A 25,239-nucleotide genomic window follows, 5' to 3' on the forward strand; every position below is an offset into this window, starting at 1 on the left:
CCCCTCCACCGCGAGTGGTCCGCGCCGCCCCCACAAGCCCCCGCGCGGTACGCCGCGCCTCCCTTTGCCTGGTGGAGGCCGAGCGGAGCGGAGCCGCCTGCGGCCTGCCCGGGGCCCAGCGCTGCCGGTGAGTGCTGCTCCCCTCAGCGGCCCGCCGGGCTGGCTCCCCGCTCTGTGGGGTCTTTCATTCCCCTCCGTGGGCCTCGCTAATGGGAGCTTTGAGGGTCTCTGGGGTCCCTTGCTCCTCTCACAGCCCTGGGGAGGGGGTGTGTGTGGGAGCCCCCCCCGTGATCTGTGGGGTTCTTTGCTCCTCAGAGGCCACGAGAAGGGGTTGTGGGGGCTCCTCGCGGTCCGTGGGGTCCCTTTCTCCTCTCACGGTCCCCAGGAAGGAGGTTATGATCATTCCCCTATTATCTGTGGGGTTCCTTCCTGCTCATAGGCCAGGGGAAGGGGATTTTGGGGATCCCTCGTTATCGGTGGGGCCCCTTCCCTTACTGTGGCGAGAAGGGGGGAGCTGTGGGGGACCCTCATATGTGGCAGTCTCTTCCCTGTTATAATTTCAGGAAAGGGAGGTTGTAGGGTTCACACATGGTCTATGTGGTCCCTTCCTCTTCACATCCTTGGGAACGGGGGTGAGGTCCCTTCTCCCCTCCCCGGAGTCCTGAGGGAGAAGGCTTCGGGTGCCCTTGCTCTTTGGGATTACTTTTCCCCTTTCTAAGTCCCAGGGAATAGCGTGTACACCCTACATACTCCCCACAATCTCTTAGGTCTGTTTTGTCTTAATAGATTTGAGAAGGGGGACTGTGGGAGGCTCCCCTGTTCCCTGTGGGGTCTCTTCTCCCTTCACACGCTAAGAAAGGAGGATGTGGGGGGCCCCTCATTATCTGTGAGATCCCTTCCCCTGTCCCGAGCCTGGAGACAGGGGTTCTAGAGTTCACGCATCTCTGTGGGGTTGTTTCCCCTTTGCAGGCTCTAGGTAGGTGGTTGCAAGAGCACCCCCTTTTTAGGGTAAGGGCTCGGTGTGCTGATGCTGGAGGTCTCCCTAAACCTGCTCACCCTTTTGGGAGGGGGAGCAGCTTCCCTCTCTTTTAGGGTGCTGGTTTTGGAGATACCCCTGCTACATGAGGCCTCACTTCTTCAAGTCTGGGGGGGGTCAGTGTGGTTCCTGTCCTGGTAGGGAGGGGAGTTTAGGGGACCCCCCCCACCCGTCCTCAGCAGCTCTGGGTGCTTCAGGGGTCTGTTGTTCATCTGATTTCTCATCTTAGCAAGGGTTTCTTGTTGAGTCACCTCCTGCAAAGGGAAACTCAAGCTGCTGCCGTGTCCTGGCACAGAGCAGCTGGCAGCCCTCTGTAATTGAAGCAGTGGCCAGATCCAGCCCCTGGCCCAGCACCCTTAGCTGCCTCTCCAGACTTGGTTTGGAACTGGAGCCCTGTAATGTCAGACCTCCCCCATTGTCCTGCCCTTGCTGTGTAGGTGTGCCTGGGCTTTGCTCATCTCGCCTCTCCCTCTCCATGTGCTGGTGTTCCCAACCCCTCTGTACCCTTGGTGGTGCCTCCTGCAGCCCGTCCTGTGTTTTCTGCTTCTCCTTTTTATTTCCACAGCGGCTCACTGGGGAGGTATCTGTTTCAAAACTATATTTGGGGAATGGGCAGAGCTGGGGAGGAGTGGTTGTGCGGGGGCTGCTAATGTGCTCTCTGGGGGTTTGTGAAGGATTACAGCGGTAGCTAAAGTTGCTGAGGCTGCTACAGTCTGTCGTTCTTCCTCTCCTCCCCTCCTGGTGTTCACTGAAATCAATATGAATTTGTTGTTTCACATCTAAAGCATCGATGTTTTGGATTTGATTGTAATCTGATGTTCACAATCCTGTTGTGCTCGGTATGGAGAAGAAAATAACTTTGGCTGCATAGCTGTAATTCTTTCTTCTGCTTTTCTAGGTGTGCCCTCTTTCTCCCTGACCTTGCAGGTATGCCTTTTTTCTCTTCACCTAAGCTGTTTGTTTTCAACTACTTTGCTTTTTCTTGTGAAGGTGACTTCTTTCCTGTCTTCCCTTACTCCTCATTTCCCATGTCCTTGATTATCTCTTCATTAGCAATCAGCAGTGTTGTTGCTTGGAGCGAACAGCCGCGTTTTTATGTGATCGAGGTTGGGAGTGATCGAGGTTGGGAGTCGTTGTTGTTTCCCTGACTCAACGTTAGTGTGGAGCTTTGTATTATAGCAAAGGTGATGAAGTCCCTCCTCTGTCTCCGTGTCCTGCTGCTTTGAGCCACAGTGAGTTGGGGAAGAGCAAATTTATGGAGTTAAACCAGTAGTAGAGCAATACTACACAAGTGTTAATGTTTTCTTTTGCTTTAGCTGCCTGTAATGACTCAGTGGCAGTGCCAGTGTTAAGGAGGGGGTAGATTTGGACCCTTCAACTACAAGAGGCTATCAGACCCTCTGATGTGAAAGCAGTCTCAGTTCTTTTAACTCTGAATCACCAAAAAGAAAAAAAAAAGCAGGAGGTGGGGCAGAGTTGATGCCTTTTGCTGTAGAGCAGGTAGGTATGAGGCAGCTGTGTCTAACTGGTGCCTAAATGCCTAGCTGAAATGGCTCTTGCTTTTGTGCAGGACTGCAGCAGTAGCAGTTTTGGGAAGAGAAGCATTTCACTAGGGGGAAGGTGTGAGTAATGCAGAGTGTGATGTGGCCCAGGTGCCGGTCTGAGGCCGTAGAAAGGAACAGACTGGTGCCTGCGGACCTTCTTGCTCTGTCTCTGACATCAAATGGGCCTTTTCTGGGTTTTCTGGCTTTTATTTTTCTGGCTGCTGCTGGGATGAGTGTTCAGGAGCTTCTGGTGAGGAGACTGGTGTGACATAGAGCACTAAATATATAACCATGTTGGCCTGGTTAAAATCAGCTGTGCCAGGGCATGTAAATAAATATGCAGATGGAAGATTGGGATAGAATTTCCTGTAGCGAGCATTTGCTAGTGCTGGGCTAGGGGAAGAGCGACTGACATTGGCTTGATTGATTTTCCTGCAGAAATCAGGACTTTCCTGCCTAACTTTTTGGGCTGCGTCCATGGGGTGGTTTTGGGGTCAAATCACAGCAAGCTGCTCTGTGTCTTTCTCATCCCGTGTCCCTTGGTGCCACCTCATGCACATTTTTTGATGTCTTCTCTGAAGAAGGGAGTTGAACTGTGACTGTAATCTTGTGCTCTTGATTATGGCTTGCAGAAGGCAGCTGTCCCATCCCTCCAGAAATCAGTGAAGAATAAGATTTGCTGCTCTTGCTCATCTAAAGATACTTTTTCAAGGCTATTGGGAATATTTTAAGCCACATCAAACTGTTAAAATTATTTCTGGGAGAGTTGCTTTCAAATCATGGTGCTGCCTGACTTGCTGTGCCTTGTTGGGAGCTGACAGGTCAGCCTGGCACACAGCTGAGATTAAAATCGCAGTTCAGTTCCAGTGCAGGGAATCGTGCAGGGCCTGGTGGAATTTAGGTCTCTGGGACGCTGTGACAAGCAAGCTTATTTATAACCTGACTTCCCCCTCAGAAAAACCACATTTATTTTATAGGCCTCTCAGTTCAGGAGAAATGTAACTTTCTCATGGAGAGGAGAGGAAGAGTGGCTTTCATTAAACCAATAAATGGAGTTGACTCTTTTTTTGGCTACAGCCTTAGGGTAATGCATTGTATGCTTTTGTTTTACTGACTTTTTTTAAAAGTGGTTAGACTTAAGGGGATAATGTGGTCAAATAGCTGAAGTCCAAAGCTTATTTTGGATTTACAGAACAATAGAGACCTTTTCATTGCCCATTTTTAACTTTATGCATTTCCCTGCAGCGCTGGAAGTACAGCACAGATTTGTTCTGGCTTGAAATACCCAGGACGTGGTGACGAGACAACATCAAGCCCAAAGCTTTGACGCAGTAGCCATGACTAAAAATTCTTTCAGGTTTTTGTAAGCCCTCTTTAACGGTCTGTGGGAGACCTAAACATTGATCTGTGATTTTTTTTTTTTTGTAATTTGGGAGTATTTGATTATTTGGCATCAATAAAGATTAATAATAGCATTTGCCTTTCCAGTGGCTTCATGCTTTGATTGTCTGCACTGTCACTGGAAAAGCAAAATTGTCCTGGGTACACAGGAGCCAATCTCTGATGCGTGCAGTAAGAGCCCTTACATTTTTCTACTCAACTAACATATTTGTGTTTCTGAAACACTTTATTAAAAGTTTGCTGCCTCTGTCTCAAAGTATTAATGTATCTTCATACTAAAAAAAAATGCTACTTAAATGAAAAAGTGCGTCACTTCTGAAAAATGTTACTAGGCAGTGAATGAATGTGGTCTCGGGAGTGGATTGAGGGAGAGACCTGAGCGTAGCTGCATTCATGTTGCCTTCCTTTGCTTTCAGCGCAGACTGATGGGTCTTTAATTCGGCTCTCTCTTCTGTGCTCTGATTTTTGCCAGCAGAGAGTGTTCATGAAACTATATCATGTTCTTTTAATTGTAAAACTTTCTGTTTGAGGAGGTGAAGTCCAAGTCAGTTTAAATTTCTTCCAGAAACTCTGAAAAGGTGAATTTGTCCCTCCAGACTTTGTCAGAGCAGGTATATTCCCTTCACTCATCGTACTATGATTTAGCAGACTTGGCTGAAGTAGGATTGTGAGCTTGTGTCTTGTCTGGAGTAAATTTGTGTGCTGGGAGAACTGGTAGTGCTCTGGTCTGGTATTAATGGTCTGTAGCTCATATATCTCATCAGGCTGTCTGCACCAGCTCAGGTGATGGTTTGTGTAATTAAAATCCTTCTATATGCCTTTTCTCAGGTTCCTCTGGGAAAGCTTATGAATATGGAGTAGAAATTACTTTTTTTTCAGTTTTTCTTGTGTTTGTAAACTTCATTGAAAATCTAGTCTTTATCGTAATTAAACCTAAGGTTTGGCCCCTCATGGAAACAAAAAGGTGCTGGAAGTATCTTGGACTTGTTTTCAGAAAATGGTATTGTCACTTGTGGTAAATCTCCTTTACGAAGATTTTCCCTGATAATAAACTTTTTAAAAACAACGCTTGAATTCCTCTGAACCAGGTTTGATGGGGAACATTTGCAGTTACTTTGCTTTGGGGGTTTGTGTTGCTTCCTTGTGGAAATACCCTTTTTATGTGTAATGTTGAATTGGTGATGCGAGAAGCTGTGTCTTGTTAGGCTTTGTACATGTAGCCTCACAGGTACAGCTCTGTGTAAGTCTTAAATTCTACCGCAAGTTTTCACGTATTGTCTTGATGCTTTTCCTGAAAAATTAGTAGGCTGAGTATTGGTGCTAGCGCTTTATTTCCGTCTCATTCATAGAGTATTGTACAGATAGCTAACTTCTGGTAGAAATAACTACAATCATGTGAATTCATTATTTGATACTACAATTGTTACATTTTCAGAATTCTTTAAAATATTTGCTATTAGTGTTTAGTTACCTGAAACTCGGGGGACCTGAGCTTCACTTTGGCACCAGCTGACAGTATTGGTGTAGCAGGTTGGGACCTTGTCTGGCTGGTTCCCTGTCGTTATGGGTAGATCCTTTTGGATATATCTATTTTTTATTGCTTGTTATTTAAAATTAAAAGTAACTGTGTCTGTGGTGTGGGTTGATGAAGATAATGTAGTTTTGGAGAGTTAACCAGCTGTAAGTTTAATATATTACATATGGGAGGGAGTTAACTATATGATAATCCATTTGGCTGTTGTCATTCTGTGTCCTTGCTGACTAGCTGCTGCATCTCTAGAACTTGAAACTTTCTCTAACTTTATCTTTTTTCTTAATGCTATCATAGGAGCTAAAAAAGTAAGTATTCTCTAGCTGTCATGTGGTTTTTGCACTTTCTGGAAAATCAGGGGAATATAGGCACTGATCTGATACTTCTAAACAGATTATTGCACAGTTTTCTGATTTCTGCTGGAAAGAAGTGTACCTTTACAGGTTGGTTTATTAGATTCAGCTTTGTCGCATTTCGATTCAAGACAGTTCTTTGATTTGAGAGAACCTCCTGATAATTGGAGTCCTCAAGAATGCACCTCATCCTTGAGATGAGTGATGTGGGGGTTGCAACTCTACTGCTTGAAGCTATTTGCTTAAGGACTTGAGCAAAGTCACCTATTAAAAAAAACCAAACCAAAACCTAACCCTCAAATTTTAGTTTTGTTTTTGTCAAATGGTCATGCTCTTTCTATATAGAATGTTAATGTCTGTAATGCAAATTAAATATTTAAAGGTGTGACAGTTTGAGCTGGATTGAGTCATCTGGATTTCTTGTTACACCCACTAGAGATTCTTTCTGAAATAGTTTGAGTTGTAACCTCTGAGTATAACACCACCTGCACTGGGCTAATGAAGTATTCTCAATAAAGGATCTCCTTGAAGGCTATAAACTATGATTTATTTTTTTTCCATGGGATAACTCGAATCTGAATGTAGAGCCAAGCAGAGCATGTTAGGCAAATGCAGAAATCTGATATTCTGTTTAGGAGTCCTTATCGACTTAAATAACCTAAAAATAAATAACCTAAAAATAAATAACCTAAAAATTCAATTGTATTGTCCTACCTACAGTTTCAGTTGGGTATTTTGCTTTTCCCATGGATTTTGTGCTGGCAAGTTCCTACACTAGGTCTGAATGGCTGTTAATGTAGAACATGTGCACTGCAAAGCAATGCGTTTGAGCACAACACTTTTTATTTGCATCTTTTAATCCTTTTCCAGTCTGCCAAATGACTGAAATGCAGGTATTGCTTTAGCAGATGTTGCCTTGTCTTGATGCTACCATCCAAGAACCCCACTTAAATTGGCATCTCCTGTAAAAAATATCTTTTTAAGGGGGATGCTGTTTGTCTCAGCTGCTTGGACAAATAATTTAAGATATTTTTATGTTCTTAATGTGGGAATCAGGAGTATGAGGCTGCCTCAATGGTTGTTTTTTTTTTTTTTTACAGCAGGAACAAATCCTTATATCTCAAAATAACTTGTGCAAGCTCTTTAGTGGCATGTCTTCTGTCTGCATGATGTACATGATGTCATTTTTCCCTGCTTGGTGCTGTGGAAGCTGTAGTAGCAGAGCTTACCCTGCTGAGTAAACCCAAGTTACTGCTTGCTCGTAGCATTGCTCCTACCTTGCAATGTGTGTGCTTCCAGCTGGGGTGTATTTTAATGTTGATGTAGATTAATGTTTATTGAAAGCACTGGTTTGTTTCTAGTTGCTTGTAGTTAAGTGTTTTAGCTCCATAACTGGTGTAAAATGCAAGAGAAGAATGTAAAGTAAAATAAAGATTTCAAGATAAGTTTCAATTTAGATATTTTAAACTGTTTTTAGCTCTGTCACTGTGTTTTCAGCAGTTTCACAACTCCAGTAAAAAAAAAAGCAAGATCTACTTTTGCTTTTCGTAGTGATTTCTATAATTGACACATAGCATTATGTTGCTTTAATATTGTAAACTATATAAATTTAAATTGAAAGCTTAAAAAGGCAAAAGTATTTACTTGTAGTAATAGTTTATTATTTTTACTGGTCTGCCAAGCACCGGACTTGAGGCTTGTAAAATCATCCAGGAATGGTTGGAACTGCAAGCCATTGACTGAGGTCTGGATGATATTTCGACTGGATGTGAATTTTATTTGGCAATGTGTCACAGATAAATTTGTAGCTGTAAAACTTGCAGCTGTTGGTAGCTAGAGAGAGAGCTGGTGTACAGGTACTTGATTATTTATTTTTTAGCTCTGAGGATTTGACCATGTAGTGTTTGGCAGAGAGGTAGTTACCTGCTCATTAGATATTTGAGCAGTACAGTAAATTCTGTACTTGGAAAGGTATTTCCTATACCATTTCCAATAATCTACACATACTAGGAGCTGCTTGGGGTTTTTTTCCCCCGTAGTAAAGTATGACTAGGGCAGGAAAACACAAAGCAGATGCAATATTTTTCTTTTCAATAGAAAGTCTTTTTGATAAGCTAAATTAATCATGAGATCTCCAGCTCTTGGTCAATTTTAATTTGCTAGTAACTGGGGTTTTAAACCAAAAGGGAGTCATAGTTTTTCGGTCAGCTCCCTCTGCTGGCTTTCTAGTAGTGAAACACAAATAGATGTAAACTATGACCTCTAAAGATACTTGAGAATTGGGGCATCTTTCTTTTTTTTGCCTGTCTTCCTAAAACAGTGCCTAACTGAGAATACCTAAGAAGTAATTAAGGACTAATCTCTTAACTTGGAAGAATATCTTATATGTTACAGGGGATTTGAACAAAACCTCATTTTTTTTTCCTGGCAGTTGTCTTCAAAAGTGAAATTTGAAGTACCTTCATCCAGTGTCTTTATTTTTAAATAGTAATGTGCAGAATACTTATCAGAACAGCAGAACTATTTTAGGGGGAAGCTTATTTTGACTTTGGAAACTGGACATGTTTAGGCAGTTTAATTTCTTGGAATTAAAATGTATAACAAAGGAAAAATTGAACTAAATGCTTAGGTTCTTTACCATGTATAATAATGGCATGATAACTTTTGACACTCTTGTATTACTTAAAATACTAAAGTCTGATGCATGCCCTTGCTTTATTTAGTTTTGCTGCAACTACATTGTTGTGCTTATCTTTTAATGCTGCCAATCTTTGGAAGATGAGGACAAGGAAGCCTCCCTGCCCGGTAGAAAAAGTGTGGGTAGACAAGCACAAATATGATGAAGCGGAGAGACTGCATTACGAAAGAGAAGCCATGCTAGCTGCTGCGGCGCCTGAGGAATGCCAGGAGGTAGAGGCTGTAAATGGAGTCTGCAATGATGACTCTGTTGAAAGTGAATTCAAGGGAGACCTGAAGAGAGCAAGGAATGGAAAGAAACAAAGGAAACGGAAGCGCTCTCCAAAACCCAAAAATGTTGCCTCCAAGTTAGACTCTATTCTGACTGGTTTGTTAGCTGACCACGTGTGGTTTGACAAACCTTTCTATGATCATGCTGAGAACGTGTACAGGAAAAAAATAGTGGATTGTCAAAACCAGGAGGCACCTGAGACTGCACTAACTGTTGAGCAGTCCCCTTTAGTGGCCAGGTCAAAAGCTGTCCAAGATATTCCTAAGCCAAGGATGCTTTCAGCAGCCCTGCTCTGCTCCCATGGTAGTCTGTCTGCGTGTCACCATATTGTTCAGGATGTCTGGGTCAACAAGTTTGACTTTGATAAGGCCGAGGAGGTGTTTATCGAAAAATCTCACTTCTTTCTTCCTCCAAATGTCCTAACCATCCCGTCTGTGTGGTCAAACACTGGCAACGTTGGGCTGAGAACACCGGATGAGGGCTATGTTACAGCCCTGCCTACTCCTGCTACGCCAAGTTTAGCTCCAGACGTCGTTGCTGATTCTGCTTCTTCCTTCGTTACCGGTTTGCCTGGCTCTGTACGCCAGACGGTAAATGGTAAGCCGCAGATTTCAAGCTTGCAGGCTCTCATGTCAGAGGTGTGGTTAGAAAAACCTCTTTATGATGATGCTGAGAAGAGCTTCTACGAGAACATGTTTGATGGTCATCCATCAGGCAAAGTCAGACAGCAGCAACGCGGCTCCCCTGAAGCATTGAAGAACAGCCATGAGGACAGCAAGAACCCTGGTGTTGGAAAGCAAACGGGCATCAAACATGAGGAGATGGCCACCAACTCTCTGCTTCCCAGTGATGCTGAGCAACCTCCGCCTACCTACTTTTTTCTGCACGAGGACAGTGAAACTGTGTGGCTTAATAAGCCGACGTATGACAGTGCTGAGTCACGATACTATGCAGCCGAGGCTCTGAAAATGTCAAGAGCAGGAGAGAGTATGGGGATGCAGGAATCCGCAGTAGTAAAACCCTCCCAACCAGCTGCTTATGCTTCAAGTGTACCTGCGCCAGAAACAAAGTAGGAGAAGTTTATTCTGGGGTAAAACTCACACATGCAAAACTGCCGGGTCAGGATTGAGCTGAAAAAATTTGCATGTGTAGAAGATGGGCGTCCTTTGCGTCTGCAGGACCAAGCATGCATGCTGCTGTAGGGAGATGCTGCTCCTGAACCAGGGAGCCTGTTTGTGGGCAGGGTAACTGGGGGGGGGGGGAAACTACTTCAAGGAACCCCCTTCTCTTGGTGAACGCTGGTGTCTAAAGGTAGTCTTTGTGTGGTGCAAGAGGTTCAGGATTTAAAGTCAGGGCTGGTAAGTCAGCTGAGGTTTGACCCTCTCTTCACATGGAGGGGATCCTGAGGCTGTGCTAGCTGAGCAGGAAGAGTACATTCTCAAATTGTAGATGACCTTCATAGTTGTAACTCATAAATCAGGTTCCAGACAATCATTTAAAGGCTTCTTTTTTAGTCCTGGACGAGGTGTGGTATGATACTGCGCTTTCTGCATTAAAATGCTTTTATGTATGACTGCCTGAAGTCTGCACGGAGGGCTGGGAGCCTGTCCGAAGGCCAGTGCTTAAATGTTGTTTTGCAGTGACTGATGTTCTTGGAACATCAGTCCTTATTTCTGACACTTTTGATCCTTGAGTTTCTTAGGATTTGCTGGAAAGTTTTAAGATCTTTGTCAAGTGTTAGAGACAAGCTTTAGAGCACGTATGCCTTTCACCCTGTCCTGTTTGGGATAATTTTCTCTGTAATCGGACAGAACTAGATATTTGGTCATTCCTTTCACCCTTCCCCAGGAAAGTCCACGTGTCATTGTAAAATACATGGCATAAGTTTGTCTCCAACTGGAATTCTCTATTAATGACACTGGTTGGCAGCTCAAGCAGGGTCTTGGAGGGTTGAGTGCTGGGAATGGCTTTGATGTAGAGGACCTGTGTGGTATGGTGGCCTCTGGTCTCTTCTGAATGGTTAGGTGAGGAGGGCTCATCTGTTGGCCTCCATGGAAGTGTTTTACTCTAAAGCTGTGGGGTTTTGAGCTGACAAGGAGAGGGTTTGTGGGTTGCTATAAGTTGCGTGGTGGAACCTGGTAGTGGTGTGGTTTCATTGTGATGCTCTGTCCCTGCTCTCACTGCCTCCTCAAACTGGTCTTGGCTCTGTTAGCTGTCCCCTGGCTCAAAATAAGGTCACATCCTGTTCTCATACTGTTGCGAGAGCTCCATCATTTGTCTTCAAGAACAGTTAACCTTTGGAAGCTGCTGCACTGAAGAAAAATAATGTACACCATTTCACAGCAGCGTTAGGATGTTTTACACTGTTCCTCTGTGTAGTGACAGGTGTCTGTCCCTTGCAAGTGACGATTTTAATTTCTGAACGTTTGCAGCAGCTTCCAAAAGGGCACGTGTGCAGATATAGCTGTGGTGCCATTGTAAATTGTGTGTGTATCTGGGTTCCTGGAGGCTGATGGATGTCAGGCAGTGTGCTGTGCCAGGCTGTTCCTTACAGGAGGATTTGGTGGTGCATCTAGTGAAGCGTGGCGTGACCAGGTAGAGACGTTCGCTGGCCAACAGCCGTTGTCAACGCAGTTGAGTTGTGTTCGAGGAAGACTGAGATGTGTTTAAATTTGTGAGCTGTAGTGTTGGGAGTCACCTGTCACAGAGTGCTCCCTCGTTGGCACGTTGTAGCGTGGCACGTGCTGCTTGGAGCCGCATATTCTTCAGTCTTTGCTTTCACCGTGGCCAGGCATCTTAAGAATTAAAAGCATTATTCCCTTTTTGATTCTCATACACAAGACATCTTAGCAGCAGATTCCCATGTGTCTAGCATGATCTAAAAAATCCTGCTCTGAAAACTTCTTCTCTTTGTGGAAGAAGGTACAGATCAGCTGATTTATTCTGTCCCCACTTGGTGTAAATGCAGGTCAGGCCAGGCAGACGGGTGGGTGATTAGACTGCCCTGCTTTCTTAATAGGATCCTGTTTACTTAAAGCTTTCCACCGGAGGGGAAAGCACCAAGCAGAGAGCTGCAGACACAGCTCTATGGGGGAAGAAAAACGCTCTTCGGACAAGCTCAGTGCAAGCTGCTAACTTTAAGTACATTTAGGAACTCACTTTGTTGGTTTTTTTCCTTTCTGCAGAAAAATGGCAGTCGACTACTTTTTGCATGAGAAGATCTGGTTTGAGAAATACAAGTATGACGATGCTGAGAGAAGATTCTATGAGCAGATGAACGGGCCAGTTAGCAGCTCTTCACAGCAGCAGGTAATGCTTGTTCTCAGGTGGGGTTTAGCAGAGTGCTGGAGCTTTTAAGAGCTAGTTCAGAGTGGGCAAAAGGACACGATCCACCTGGATGTGCGCTCCTCTATTTCTGCTCTGGGTGCTGCTTTTTCCAAGTGTGAGTGTCTTCTCTGGGGCTCTCTAAGCCTACCCCCAGTTATGACCCCTTTCACCTTTTGAAAGACTGTCTTCTGTGGCCTGTGAAGAATTTCTCCCGTACAACCAGTGCCCTGGGAGATCAAATACCCTTGTAACAACCAGTTATAGGTTGCAGCAGTGACTCTTAATCTTTTCAGGCTGCTGTGACAGGGCACGAACGCTATGTGTGATCTAATGGGGGCACAGTTTGAGCCGCAGACCCTAAGAGCTGCGGTTCTGTTGGCTGGGCGAAGAATTGACCTGTCCCATTCAGCCAAGGAAGATGCTGTTTTGTTGCAGCTAAGCTTCCCTTGGCAAGGGATGTGTTGGATATATGAGATGCTTAATGTTTGAAGAGAGGCACCATGGCTCAAAAAAACCCGCAGGAATTACGTTCCTCTCTTTGTACCCCCCGAAATAATCAGAAGACTGCATCGCAGTACTGGTGAGTTGGTGGGAGTACGTGGAGGGGAAGCATGGTGCTGCTGCAACACACCTGACCTGAAGTAGTTCAATTTTACATATTAGCCCCAAACTATTACTATTTAAAGGTGCAGAGCTATTGTAACCTCTTCCTGCCATGTAAAGAGCTGTTTAACTGCTTATGCATTTGGTTGGTTATGTAGAAAGCTGCTTAAGAGTTTTAAATGGCTGTCTTGCAAGCATTTAAGGGGAAGCTTTTTGCTTAAGTAATAGCTTCTAGGCACACTCTCTCTATTCCCGCTGCCCATGCTAGCGTAGCGGTGGCATAGCACCTAGGACATGTGAAGAGAGGACACCTTTGAGAGGTGGTGTGAAGGCTCTGGGGGAGATTCTGCAGCAGTTTATCAGCCACTTCCCTGCTAAGGAAAAAAGATCCATGCTCCTTAAAACCTTCCTGCAACCTGGAAGTGGTATCCACCTGAATATGTCCAGGCTGTTGCTCTTCTATGGTCTATTTGACACGGGCTTTTGGGCTTGTGAGCAGTTTGCTGTCTCAGATCTTGTTTGTGGGGTTGCAGTCTGGGAGAAGCAAGGAGCGGATGGATCATGGAAACTGAATTTGTGCCTTAGGAAGGAAATTTTCCAAATCTAGGCTAAGGCACAGCAGCAGGGGGATGGGGGCAAAAAACTTGTGCTGCTGTACCCTGGGTCATAGCTCTCTGGATAGAAGACTTCGGTTAGGGCTGTCACGTCTTTCCTGAATACAATGATGGGTAATAACTACGACAAAGGGCTGCTAATGATAGATCTCTAAGGAGTACTGAAGTGACTCCAACCCTCTGCTGTCCAAACCGTTCAGGGTAATCATAGAGAATTTGAAAAGCTCTTGACTGGATGATCTTCTGGACACGTGGCCTGATGTGACCAGGGACTGCAGTTGATGCTGCCTGATTTAGAACCAATCCTTGCAGCTAATTTTACAATACTTGCTGAATCATTGGAAGGAACCCTCCCCCACTCTTACCCTCTTTTTTTTTTTTAACTTCCCTGACCAGTTTCCCATGTTTCGTATTTTTTAAAAAAAAATCTTGGTTCTTTCTGCACTGTTTGCAGGAGAACGGAGCCAGCACGATCCTACGCGACATTGCCAGAGCCAGGGAGAATATCCAGAAATCGCTGGCCGGAGTGAGTACCCAAGCTCTCTCACCAGCTGGCTACCTGCAACCATTTTTAGCTGTGATGCATCTCACAGAACCCCGCTGTGACCACTTCATAGATTGTGTGGCTTCTTATTTTTAAGTTAGAGGAGAAGACTAAGGTGTGCAGCGCTGTGTACCACCGCCATAGCTCCATCTGATCAAGAGCACCGTTACTACTAGAATGCATGCTGCTTACCTGCTTGCTAGCCTGCAGAGTGCTTTTTAAAACTAACTTGATTAGGGTTAAAATTCTTCAGCTGTGCATTTCTTTTCTTTTTTCCCTGGTGGAATGTTCCCACAAGTCCTTATCTAACAAGTTACGAGTCACTGTTAAAATAACCTTGCTGAGTAGCAAAGTGCTGAGCTGCCAGCAGGAGTATGTATGTCTCTCTCTTGGGGTACACTGAGCTGCCACCTTCTCTTTCCTGTTTTGCTTTCAGTTTAGGGTATGTGCAAAAAAATGGTATCTTCCATCTGCTACATCTACGGAATTCAGCTTGGCTACTAGCTCTAAGTCTGGAGCATCCTGTAGAAGTTCAGTAACATCTGTTCTTGGAGGTGTTTTTGTGCTGATATGTAGAGCCAGCACTGATAAAACTTTAATTTTTCAAGAGGAAGCTGAAATCTTAAACTAATAAGTGGTCTGGTTTCGTACGTGAAGAAAATTCACAGAACACAGCCCGCATGTCTTGATTTCTTACCTCTGCAGTGGGACTACTACATACCTGCGCATACCTTCTACCTGAGAGTATCCATCCTTTATCTCTATTGATTTGGCCTCATAACTCCCTCTTGGGGTATTTAACACCCTCAGTTTCTATCTAGATCAGTACAATAACAGGGAATCGAGCCTTTCTCAAGGGGAATATTTCGTATTCCTCCTTAAAATAACCAGAAAGGAGCCATACGCTTGGGGTGGATACGAAGCAGTTAGGCTAATTGCTTTCCCCATGGTGGTCTCACTGTGCCTGTTGAACTTGACACTACAAAAGCAACTTCTGCAACCGCTCATGTGAGCGATCCAAGATATTCAGTACTGCAGGAAGAGCAGGGCAAATTTGATGAAAGGATGGTGGGAAAGGATTAAATTTGCTTTGATTAGATTCAGTGGTCCCAAATCCAGCTTGAATACAGCATGGGAATCAATGGAAAGTTGGGACATCTTAGTAATATTAAATAAAAAAACCCCAAAACATGTTGAAGAGGAAAATACTTGCAAGTTTTCTAGTGCTAGATTTCTAATTTCTTACTTCAACATCAGTATTTCAGCCAACTGCTTGGGGAAGGTTTTCCTCAACTGGCTCATTTAAGTACAGATCTGAAATAACATATTTGGGCTTTTAGTAGAGACTTACCAGCTCTTGTTGGAGTTTAGTTAAGGCAGATATGTGGGGAAATAAGTCCAACAGGGTTGGAGAACTCTTGCACAGATAGTGTTAAATGCCTTTGGAAAGACCTTTTCAAGCTGAACAAGGTCGTGGCTTCCTCCAAGACTTGCCTCCTCCAGGAGCCAGAGGCTGGATGTGGTGACTAGGGACAGGAAACCAAAATACAAATCATCTGGTTGTGCTGCTCGTCTACCCCGAAGGCATATTCTCATCTTGCAGAATGGTCTGTGGTTTGTCAAAGATAAGGAATTTCTTGCCCTGGCCTGTGACTCATGTTAAAGAGCCTCTTTGTGTGAGGAGCATGTTAAGTTTAGATCATCCAGGTCCTGTAATGGGGAAGACTGGGGGAACTGGCAAAGCACCGGACCAAAACCGGAACAGAAATTTGAGAATAAAGTCCTTTGCACTCCTGTGGCATTTGTTTGGGTTAGTGCTGAATGAAAAATTCATCTGTTGGATTTTTGCTTCCTGTGAAGAATACGTGGCGGGCTTGAGGATTTAAGGTCAGGACTGAGCCACAGGGCCTTAAAACTGGAATCTGGGGTGTTGCAAAAAGTGGATTGGGACTCTCCAGCAAAGTCTTGAAGGAAAAGCATTATGTAGTGCACATCTGTATGAAGGAAAGCACTGTGCACCCTAATCTGCATTGCTGTTGGGGGCACTCCATCATTTATCCAACCTATAGCTGCCATTCTGGTCCCAAAATATGCAGTTGTTTAGATAAGCAGAGCGCATGGCAACAGTGATCTCCCTTTCCTGTCTGTTTTATAATCCTGTTTAACTGATCATGCCTTACCCTGGCTTATATGATACCCTGGAGAGCTTCACCTTTTCAGTTTTTCCACACGTTGCCACATCTCTGCCCTGGAACCTGAAGCGGTAAAGCATGGTTGGATCTTTTGTGTTAGTGTGTGGGTTAGAAAGACTGAGCTGTTGAGAAACAAGTCTGAAACATAAGCTTTTCTAGCTTGCATTTCTGAAGGATCATCACTAATCTTGGACAGCCACGGCATAAAGGAGGCTTGACTTTAGAACACGCTTTGTTTTTATGTTTCAGCCAAATTTATACTATCTGATCTATGGAACAATAGTGAAGCATGTTTTTATAGTCAGGATTTAGTTTTTTTCCTTCCACTTGAAGATGCAGAGTGATTGTCAGGAGTCTAAAGATGTAGTAAGTGAAGAGTTGGCTCTTATAAGATGGGAAGATGGAAGATTAGTGCCCTTCTTTTGCTGGTTTCAGGTCTGCTTCAGCTGGATAGTGTTATTCTGAAATGTGTGAATGTGCATTAGAAGGGTTGAGATTGTACCGAAGGAGGGTACAAAGCTCTGATGCTGGAAACATTTGTTTGCACATACCTTTCATCCCGCTTTGCATGGTCATCTCTGCTTTAAACAATCTCTCCAGTTGCCATCTGCTCAATCGCTAATGCTTTCCTAGATATCAAGTTGTTAACATGTGCAGTACTGCAGCTGGTGGCATTGAGACCGCAGGTGGTGAGAGTTTTTACAGCTGGGGACCCGAGGCACGGAAAGGATTGATTTGCCTGAGATCGGAAGCAAGTCCAACAGAGCGGGTGACTGAACTCTCACTTCCTGCACCCTCCCTGGGGGCTGTAACAAAAGGGATGTCACTGGGTGGCTGGTGTGGGAGTCTGAAGCTCTGTTATTCCCCTCTCTGTCCAAGTTCCCTCTTACAAAGCCTCTGTATTTGTGGGTTTCAAACAAAAAAAGTTCCCAGAAAACCTCTGATTTTACTAAAACGTTTGGAAGCCACATTCAGAAATGCATCTGTGTGCAGGGAAGGCTCACGCCTTCTGTTGGAAACCAGCCAGGATCCATCCTACTGGTCTTAGGTGGGGGAAAGTCTCTTTTAGTTCTTCAACTTTGTTTCCCTCACAGTTCACAGCTTTTGTGTATCTAACTGTGGCTAAATTTTGCCTATTTCCAGAGCTCAGGTAGACCAGACTGAAAGGTGTTATATCTCTGCATGCACAAAACAGGTTTATTTTTTGGATGAAGCTATGTGTGCTCTAGACTGGAAAAAAAACCTACGCATCACATCTGTAACAGAGCTTGTAAAATCTGCATGCTGTTCTTTATAACAGCATGGTTAAATGCTGTTATAAATACTGGTTAAATGAAGAGAAAAGGGTTGACAACTTCCACGTACTACTTGTAGTGAGGGAAGTGCCAGCTTTCCAGCTGTGGCTGTTGGTTGGGCCTGACATATGAAGGGAAGAGCTCTTAGCTGTAGCTGTCCAGACAGATTTCCTTCAGCTGATATGTCGACATGTAACTTTTGCCAGCTTTTTCTTCATTAATTAGTGTTCTTGTCTCTGATTTTTTTTTTTAAAGTATGTTTTAGAGAGTTAAACTATAGAGAGGGCCAGATGTTGAAAGCCCTTTAAGGCTGAGGCTAGATTCTGTTTTCTACACTTCATAAGGAAGAAGTCTTAGGGTTTTAATTTGCTTGGATGATTAAATTTATATGCAGTCCTTGGTGTGGTGCTGGGCTTGCTGACTGCTTCTGCTATGCAAAATATTTTGAATAGTTTGCAGCAGTGATCAGTGTATCACTAATGTGGGTTCAGCACAAAAACTGTGGCTTAAGCTTAGAAAAAACAAAGGTTTTAAGAGCTCTATCCGTGAGACAATGCGCAGGAAGTGACTGAAGTGATGCTCTGGAACTCCCTATCTTTGAGATTTTTAATTATTGTCCTTGATAAAATTCACAAACACTTGTGTCAAGCTTCCTCTTGGCACAGTCGAGTCAGAAGAGGAAATAACGCTCGGTTGTGCGTAGGAAAAAACGCACCGTAGGTAGTGTACAGCTTAGGTTGGTGACCACATCTTTGAAACATGCTCACCTCAGGGGAAAGCTCACAGTCTCATAAAGGCAACTTTTCCACAATTTCTGCACGTGTGGCTTGACCATCTCCCAGAATTGGGAACTTGGCTCAGAATCGTGCCTCTTATACCATGCTTTACAGAGGTTATAGGTTCCCAAAGGATGCCTGGCCCGGTTTGTGAAGACTTTATCTCTTGTTTGCTTGAGCTTGGGACAGGCAACCCTCTTTTCTTGCCAGCAAAAGATAGCTGTGCTCAGGCTCACCCTGCCCTGGGGTTGCCCAAGACTAACAAATAACGTCTGAATTCCACAGGGTGTTGATTTAAATGCTTTGCTGTGCCATGTCTGTGAGCAACGTGAGCCCTTGCCGTGTTGTAAACCTCCCTTTTAAACAGGCGTGAAAAATACAGCACGGAGGAGCAAATGAAACCTGGTTTAGGATTAGCTTAGCATGTGTAATATGCTGAATCTGTTTGTCCAGGTGCACAACACTGAACTATTCACATGAAATTTGTGGGTGTTTAACCTGTAGGTTGTTAATCTTGCCGTGTCTGCAGAGACCTCAGTAGCAACTTGCAGCTGAGAAATCCCGGAGGGGAGACGGCTTCCCACAGAGCCACCCAGATATCTGTGCTGCAGCTCCTCGAGGGCCTCTGCTACCTGTATTACCGCGTACTGATGGGCAGACGCGTACTTAAACACCCCACTGAGAATGCTGCCTCTCCTCTGGGCTTCGTTATCTGTATTTGCAACCTTAATGTCGTCAATGGAAGCTGGCAAAGGAGGGGGGAAAAGGGAAGGAGTTTGTGCATTGTAGAGCTCTGCCTTGCTCTGTGCAATTCCCTGGGTGCTACACAAAGCTTTACAAATGGCACCTGACAGCAATATACAGCTAGGTTTCTATCCTAGTATTTTATACTACTCAAAAGGTCTGTTGAAATAACAAAATGTCATTTTTCCATGCTCTTCCTTGTGAGAATAGCTTCATGCAGAGCAGAGGGTTTCAAAATCCTCTCATCTTACTCTTGCAAGCCATAGCCACAGCCTTTTTTGGGAAAACGGCCGTGATTTTCTCCTTAAACATCCCCGGAATGACACAACCACACAAGGCTGGCAGGTTTGTCTTGCGCTGGAGGCATCCTGCCAAGCTGTAGGTATTTTTCCTGTGGGACTGCAGGGAGGAGCAGTGCTGACCTATTCTGTGTAAGACTCCGGGATGGCAGCTGACAAGTGTCAAGGTAGATGGTTCTGCCTCAATTTAGATTTCTCAGCTTTTGGGAAGAAAAAAACCCAGCTATGTATCTCTTTGTGGGTAACAGCTCCTGTTTGATGAGTCAAAACAAGAAGTGCTTTTTCAAGGGGTGGGGATGGATGTGACTATTGCCAAAATCCACTTTTCACTGAATTAACTTAGACTTTGGCCCTGATGGTGTAACTAGAGCAGTAAGAGGTCAGGCAACGAGTTCAGCTGAGGTTTAATTTTTGTCCTTGGTGTATAAGGCTAAGGGCTAACCTGATGCGATGAGCCCAGTGCGGCTAGCAGCCTCTGTTCTTGGTGGTGCATGCGAGGATGGAAGCCCATGCAGGGGTCTCATCAAGTTGTTAGTGCAAACCGGCGTTGTGTTGCTCTACGTCTCTCTAGGAGAAAGAGTCTTGGTAACTTTGCATGTGTTTCTGCATCTGTCAGGTGTTAGATTTTATCTAATGACAGGAGAGCCGGCTCAGACTGCGGTGCATGCCGCAGTAATGCATGCATCTGCTGCACCTCTGATTTTACAGATGGGGAGATGTCTAAGACCGTGCTCTGAACATCTCAGTCGAGTTCTGCCACCCATCTGCAGGCAGACCTTTTCTGCAGGCACTGAGATGTTTAACAAGAAGGTGGTAGAATTCATGGATAAATGTTTCCGTGCAGGCTTTGTTTGGTGTGTAGTTGGTGTGAGGCTGTATCTTGTTCCTTGACAATTTGTCCTGCATGTGGATCTGCTTCCTGCACTTGAACTGCCTCTTCCAGCATGAGTGGAAATCCTTTTCTATCTTCGGTCTTGAACCAAACATCCTCCAAACCTTTTGCCCTTTGCAGCAGAAGACAGCTCCTCATAGTAAAGAAGCTCCTTCTGCCCGTCACAAGAGGCAGTCAGGCCGCTCAACTGTAAGTCACCTGCGCATGGATGGAGCTGGTTGTGTGATTTGAGACGATGTTGTAGGGCAAGGACAGTCCTGCCTTGGAGAGATGGATCAAGTTCTCCTTCCTTACGATGAGAAGTGTTTGTCCTTTGGCACGTGGTTGTAGCTCACCCTATATATCTTCTACTGGGGCATTTAGATTTCCCAGCTTGGTGTCAGGGGACTGCAGATCTGAGCTTGCCTTCCTGAGCCTGTATCCGTTGCAAAGGCTGCGTCGGAGATTGGTTTCACTGTGCTTTTGACGTACGACCCCTGCCCCTTTTTGGTGGGTGGAGAAGAGTCTCTCTGACCTTCCTGCTAGGAGCAGCTCCTGCTTCTCCGTGTGTCTCCCAGGGCCAGGCATCTCCCAGACCTGCTTTCCATGTGCCACATATTCTTCATCTTAAGCCCTGTATTTCCCTCTCTCCATCTTAAGTGACTGCCGAGATCTCGGAAGCATGTCACCTGCAACTGAGAACCACATCATAATTATATGCAGGGTGCAAATTATTTTCTCTATTGTTGTATTTAGTTATAAATGACGCTTAAAGTGTGAAGGCCTGTTATTTTCATTCCCTTTGCTAATTTGAATTTATAGATCAGGACTTCCTTAAAAAAAAAAAAAGCTCTTTTTTTGCTGTTAAATACTTTTGAAGCTGGATCGCTAAAATTGCTGCCTCAGAATGTCTTAAAGTAGGTTTAAGTTGTTTTGAGAGGAATTAAAGGCTAGACCAGGAAAGGTGGGAGTATAGAAATGCCAGGATCTCCTTCCAGCTTTCACAGTCACTTGCTGTGTGACGTTAGGCAGGTCACTTCTGTGCTCTGTGCCTCAGTTTGTCTGTAAGAGGAGACCAGCTGCCCCGTTTAAAGGCCTTAGTATGAAACTTTTAAAAACTTTTTGTGTGTTCGGTGTTAGGCTGTGATCTGAGACTGTAAAGAATTACTTTATCCTTTGCCCATCAGTTGAAATGTCTCGAGAGGTGTTTCATGCTTCATTCTATAGAGCTAGTGTATTCTTTTTTAAAGCCTTTAGAAAAAATGTCTTTCCTTCTTAGATTAGCTTTCATATTTTCTTCTTCCCTGAAGGCATGACTCTGCTTTGCTTCACTGATCCACTGAACTTGGGAGTAGCTGAAAGGTTTGTTTTTTTTCATCTCGGTTTTCCTTGTTGCAGAGTGCAAGCACAACTTCTGGGCCTGCTGGTGACCAAAATGAACTCCTTTCCAGAATTTCTCACCTGGAGGTAGAAAATCAAAACCTTCGCAGTGGTAAGTAGGAGAATCTTCTGGCATGAAAGCAAAGATGGGGTCCTGCTTCTGTAGGGTGTATCCCTTACTGATTTTGTCACCAGGTGAGCATATGCTGGTGTCTTGATCAGAGCTTTGCAGGCTTCCCTCTGGGGCAACTGGTGTTTTAAAAGCCCACTTTGAGCAGAAGCAAATTTGTCCTGACTTGAGAGCTGATGCAGAGCCTACAAGATAAGATTCTTTGTTGTTTTATTTCCCCCTCTCTTCTTGCAGTTGTTGCAGACCTTCAGATGGCCATCTTCAAGTTGGAAAGCCGCTTGAATGCTCTGGAAAAGTCATCTACCTCCCACCAGCCCTCACCAGTTCCTCCAACGCAGGTGAGCCTTGCAAAGCGCTGTTCTTGAATTCTTCACAGTCACAAAGTGCCAGGTTATTTCCAAAGTCTCCTGGCTGTCCACTGAGGATGGAGAGATGCTCATAGTTAGGATGAGTTTGCAGCTTTTCCAGCAGTTTTGACACCTGCCTCATCTTTCCCAAACGGTATGTGTAGAGAGGAGTGTTCTGCCCTAAGACCAGCAAAGAAACTACGTTAGAGATTTCAGCTAGCGAGAGCTGGTGCAAACTTTGTGGAAGTTTGGAGTTAATATGTACTTGATGAGCATTTAGCCCACAGTGCTGTGAGTTTGTTAGCACGCACCAGGTAAAATGCCACTTTGTTACAACAGATAAGCAGAATTGGTGATGCTTTTTTTTTTTTTTAAACAAATGTCCCCTGGCTGGAGCACCTCTCCTATGGAGACAGGCTGAGAGGGTTGGGCTTCTTCAGCCTGGAGAAGAGAAGGCTCCAGGGAGACCTTAGAGCCCCTTCCAGTCCCTGCAGGGGCTCCAGGAAAGCTGGAGAGGGGCTGGTGACAAGGGCTGTAGCGACAGGACGAGGGGTAATGGTTTTAAAGTAAAAGAGGGGAGATTTAGATGAGATCTAAGGCAGAAATTCTTCCCTGTGAGGGTGCTGAGGCCCTGGCAGAGGTTGCCCAGAGAAGCTGTGGCTGCCCCTGGCTCCCTGGCGGTGTTCAAGGCCAGGTTGGATGGGGCTTTGGGCAACCTGGGCTAGTGGAGGGTGTCCCTGCCCATGGCAGGGGGGTTGGAACTAGAGGATCTTTGAGGTCCCTTCCAACCCAAACCAGTCTATGATCCTATAAGAATGTATTTAATTGAATTTGAGAGCTCTGTGGGAGCGGAATGTGTGGCACCAAGTCAATCAATTCTTCTTGTAGGTTGGAAGACATGTTACCAGTGCTGCTGGTGGTCTCTGCAGTAAGCCTATAGAATGTGTAGGCCCCTCCTCATGCTAGGGGAGGGTGCTTGGTTGTGTTCCCAACTGCTGTCCCACTCAGACTCTCCTGATCTAAATACCCTGAGCCATCAGGAGAAGGATCACCTCTTGGCTATGTGGTGGTTTTTGCTCTAGGAATATATGTACGGCCATGCTGGGCCGTTTCAGAGATCCATCTGGTTGAATGTCCTATTTTGATGACCAATAGCTGATTCTTCACACAAATCACGTGGTGTGGGCCATGTTCGCTGTCATGAGCAATGTAGACTTCTGTTCCTGAGCTCCTCTTCAGTGCTGCTCTGATTCAACTTCAGGTTAATCTTCTCCCCTTTTTCTTTAACTCAAACTTGAATGCACGTCACCCCAATGAAGAAAGTGGAGCCGTTCAGTGTTCCCTCCAAGAAAGTGGAGCTCCCATCTGCTTCACCGGCAAAGAAAGCTGAGCCAGCCGCTGCAGAGGAAGATGACGATGATGACATCGACCTTTTTGGTAGTGATGATGAAGAGGAAGACCAAGAGGCTGCCAAAGTCCGAGAGGAGAGACTGCGTCAGTACGCAGAGAAGAAGGCCAAGAAACCGGGTCTTATTGCCAAGTCTTCTATCCTTCTGGATGTGAAGCCAGTGAGTAACTGAAGTGGAGGAGCTCCGAGTGAGGTGATAAATCGCCTCACTTCCACGTCTGAGTGGACTGGTGAAAATAGGACCTGCAGATTTCCAAATGAGAGGTCAGAGTGAGGGGGGATTTTTGCAGCTGGGATCTGTAGCCCTTGTGCTGCACTGTGGCAAATGCAGGCTGTTATCTGAGGTTCCCCTGCCCATGACTAGCCTTTTTCTTTGAAAAGACAGATAATAAATGCCCTAAAGATGGGAATAAACCTGTTTTTGTAAAATTGTCGTGGTTGAACAAAAACTCTGGGCTGGCTAGTGCTGTGAGAGATGCCCTTGGTAAAAAGTCACTTTAAAGTGAGTGCTCCAGAGTGGTTGCGTTGCTGCAGGAAGAATCCTCCTTGCATCTGCAGTGCCTATAGGTAGAATTGAAATCACGTGCTACGCTGCAAAGTCAGATTTCGCTTGGCTTCACCATCAGCTAATTCTGGTGAAGAGTCGCCAAGAAAGGGCAGCTTGGATCAGCCGAAATGTACTGAGAGGTGTAGCATTGAATTTTAAATCGCTGGATACCTCTTGGGGCTATTGGTGATCTTTAGGAAAACACTAAAGTTCATACTTTGTGTTTTTCCAGTGGGATGATGAGACTGATATGGCGAAGATGGAGGAGTGTGTCCGCTCCATCCACATGGATGGGCTGGTGTGGGGAGCCTCCAAACTGGTCCCAGTAGGTTATGGCATTAAGAAGCTCCAGATCCAGTGCGTAGTGGAGGATGACAAGGTCGGAACAGACATCCTGGAGGAGGAGATCACCAAGTTTGAAGACTACGTAAGTCTTGCAGCGAGCTGTGTAATTAATGCTGGGTGATGCCTGACCTGCAAGGTCATTTTTAACTAAGATTCGTTTGCAGATTTTGGCAAACTTGGATTTTTAAAAGAAAAACGCATGGAATTGATGGTGTCTGCCTGCTGAGACACTTGCATAATGTATTTAAATACACTTTTTTTAAAGCTGGCTGATGCAGCTATCTTGCAGATAGTTTGTAGAGCCATTTTGTAGGCTCTTGCTGCTCATCCAGCCCCCGCCGACGATTATTTTGGGGAACCCCAGCTCTTACACTTAGCCTGGGCAGCACCAGGGTAGACATACAAATGTTTTAACCTTGGTGACTGAGGCTGGAGGAGATGTCTCAATCCCCATCCTTCCTCCTTCCACGGAAATGACAGTAGGAGCTCCAGCCCTGCGCACCACAGCCAAGGAGCTGACCTAAGACCTGGGCCCTCCTTCATCTGTTTGAGCATTGCTAGTGCATGCTGTGAATAAATCCCCCATGTGAGTGCTTGCTTTGTTGTGAATGTCTGAAAACACCTTGGTGACCTGTAGCTGCTGCTTTTGTTCTGTTTCAGGTGCAGAGCGTTGACATTGCTGCTTTCAACAAGATCTAGAAGCAAAACTGTATCCCCTTCTGAAACTGTAACTAATAAAGATCAAGATTGGGAGTGCAGATTGAATAATGGGGTGGTTTTTTTCTCTGCCAAGTGCAACTTCTGCAGAGTGATTTGTTGTGACACTTGGGGATATATTTCCCTTCCTTGTCACCTTCATAAAAGGAAAGGCCTTGAGACAGGGGTGACCTACATTTCTAGGTTGGAATGACAGTCTGAGCAGCATCCCGTCTGGGTAGCCTGTGCTCTAAGGGTGTTGCAATCACCTTTCCCAAGGTAGAGTCC

The 25,239-nt window shown here is 45.0% G+C and overlaps 2 protein-coding genes across 8 annotated transcripts; both read left to right on the forward strand.

The window, feature by feature from the left end:
* LOC104643182 (elongation factor 1-delta) lies at positions 1–25,013 on the forward strand. Of its 7 annotated transcripts, XM_075743172.1 has the most exons (10): positions 5–127; positions 1,935–1,963; positions 12,019–12,142; positions 13,832–13,903; positions 20,240–20,308; positions 21,497–21,590; positions 21,843–21,946; positions 23,275–23,523; positions 24,143–24,337; positions 24,916–25,013. In XM_075743172.1, exons 3-10 carry the CDS (start codon positions 12,023–12,025, stop codon positions 24,952–24,954), a joined length of 942 nt encoding a protein of 313 aa, XP_075599287.1. In that variant the 5' UTR covers positions 5–127; positions 1,935–1,963; positions 12,019–12,022; the 3' UTR covers positions 24,955–25,013. The 7 variants fall into 7 exon arrangements, with proteins under 7 accessions (XP_075599286.1, XP_075599288.1, XP_075599289.1 ...); XM_075743171.1 differs by lacking the exon at positions 1,935–1,963 and having other exon boundaries at positions 1–127; XM_075743173.1 differs by lacking the exon at positions 1,935–1,963 and having other exon boundaries at positions 1–127; positions 20,243–20,308.
* LOC142600290 (uncharacterized) lies at positions 6,537–11,986 on the forward strand. Its single transcript, XM_075743170.1, has 2 exons — positions 6,537–6,758; positions 8,644–11,986. The coding sequence occupies exons 1-2, from the start codon at positions 6,744–6,746 to the stop codon at positions 9,904–9,906; spliced, it is 1,278 nt and encodes a 425-aa protein (XP_075599285.1). The 5' UTR covers positions 6,537–6,743; the 3' UTR covers positions 9,907–11,986.
* Positions 25,014–25,239: the final 226 nt, after the last annotated feature.

This window comes from Balearica regulorum, chromosome 2 (genome assembly GCF_011004875.1).
Source record: "Balearica regulorum gibbericeps isolate bBalReg1 chromosome 2, bBalReg1.pri, whole genome shotgun sequence".
NCBI classification, from domain to species: Eukaryota; Metazoa; Chordata; class Aves; order Gruiformes; family Gruidae; genus Balearica; species Balearica regulorum.

Excerpts from the sequence above, each read along its gene's own strand:
- LOC104643182 (XM_075743171.1), top strand. The coding sequence starts at position 12,023 with ATGGCAGTCGACTACTTTTTGCATGAGAAGATCTGGTTTGAGAAATAC. Across the intron at positions 20,309-21,496 it reads GGCAGTCAGGCCGCTCAACT|AGTGCAAGCACAACTTCTGG; the intron begins GTAAGTCACCTG and ends TCCTTGTTGCAG. Across the intron at positions 23,524-24,142 it reads TCCTTCTGGATGTGAAGCCA|TGGGATGATGAGACTGATAT; the intron begins GTGAGTAACTGA and ends GTGTTTTTCCAG.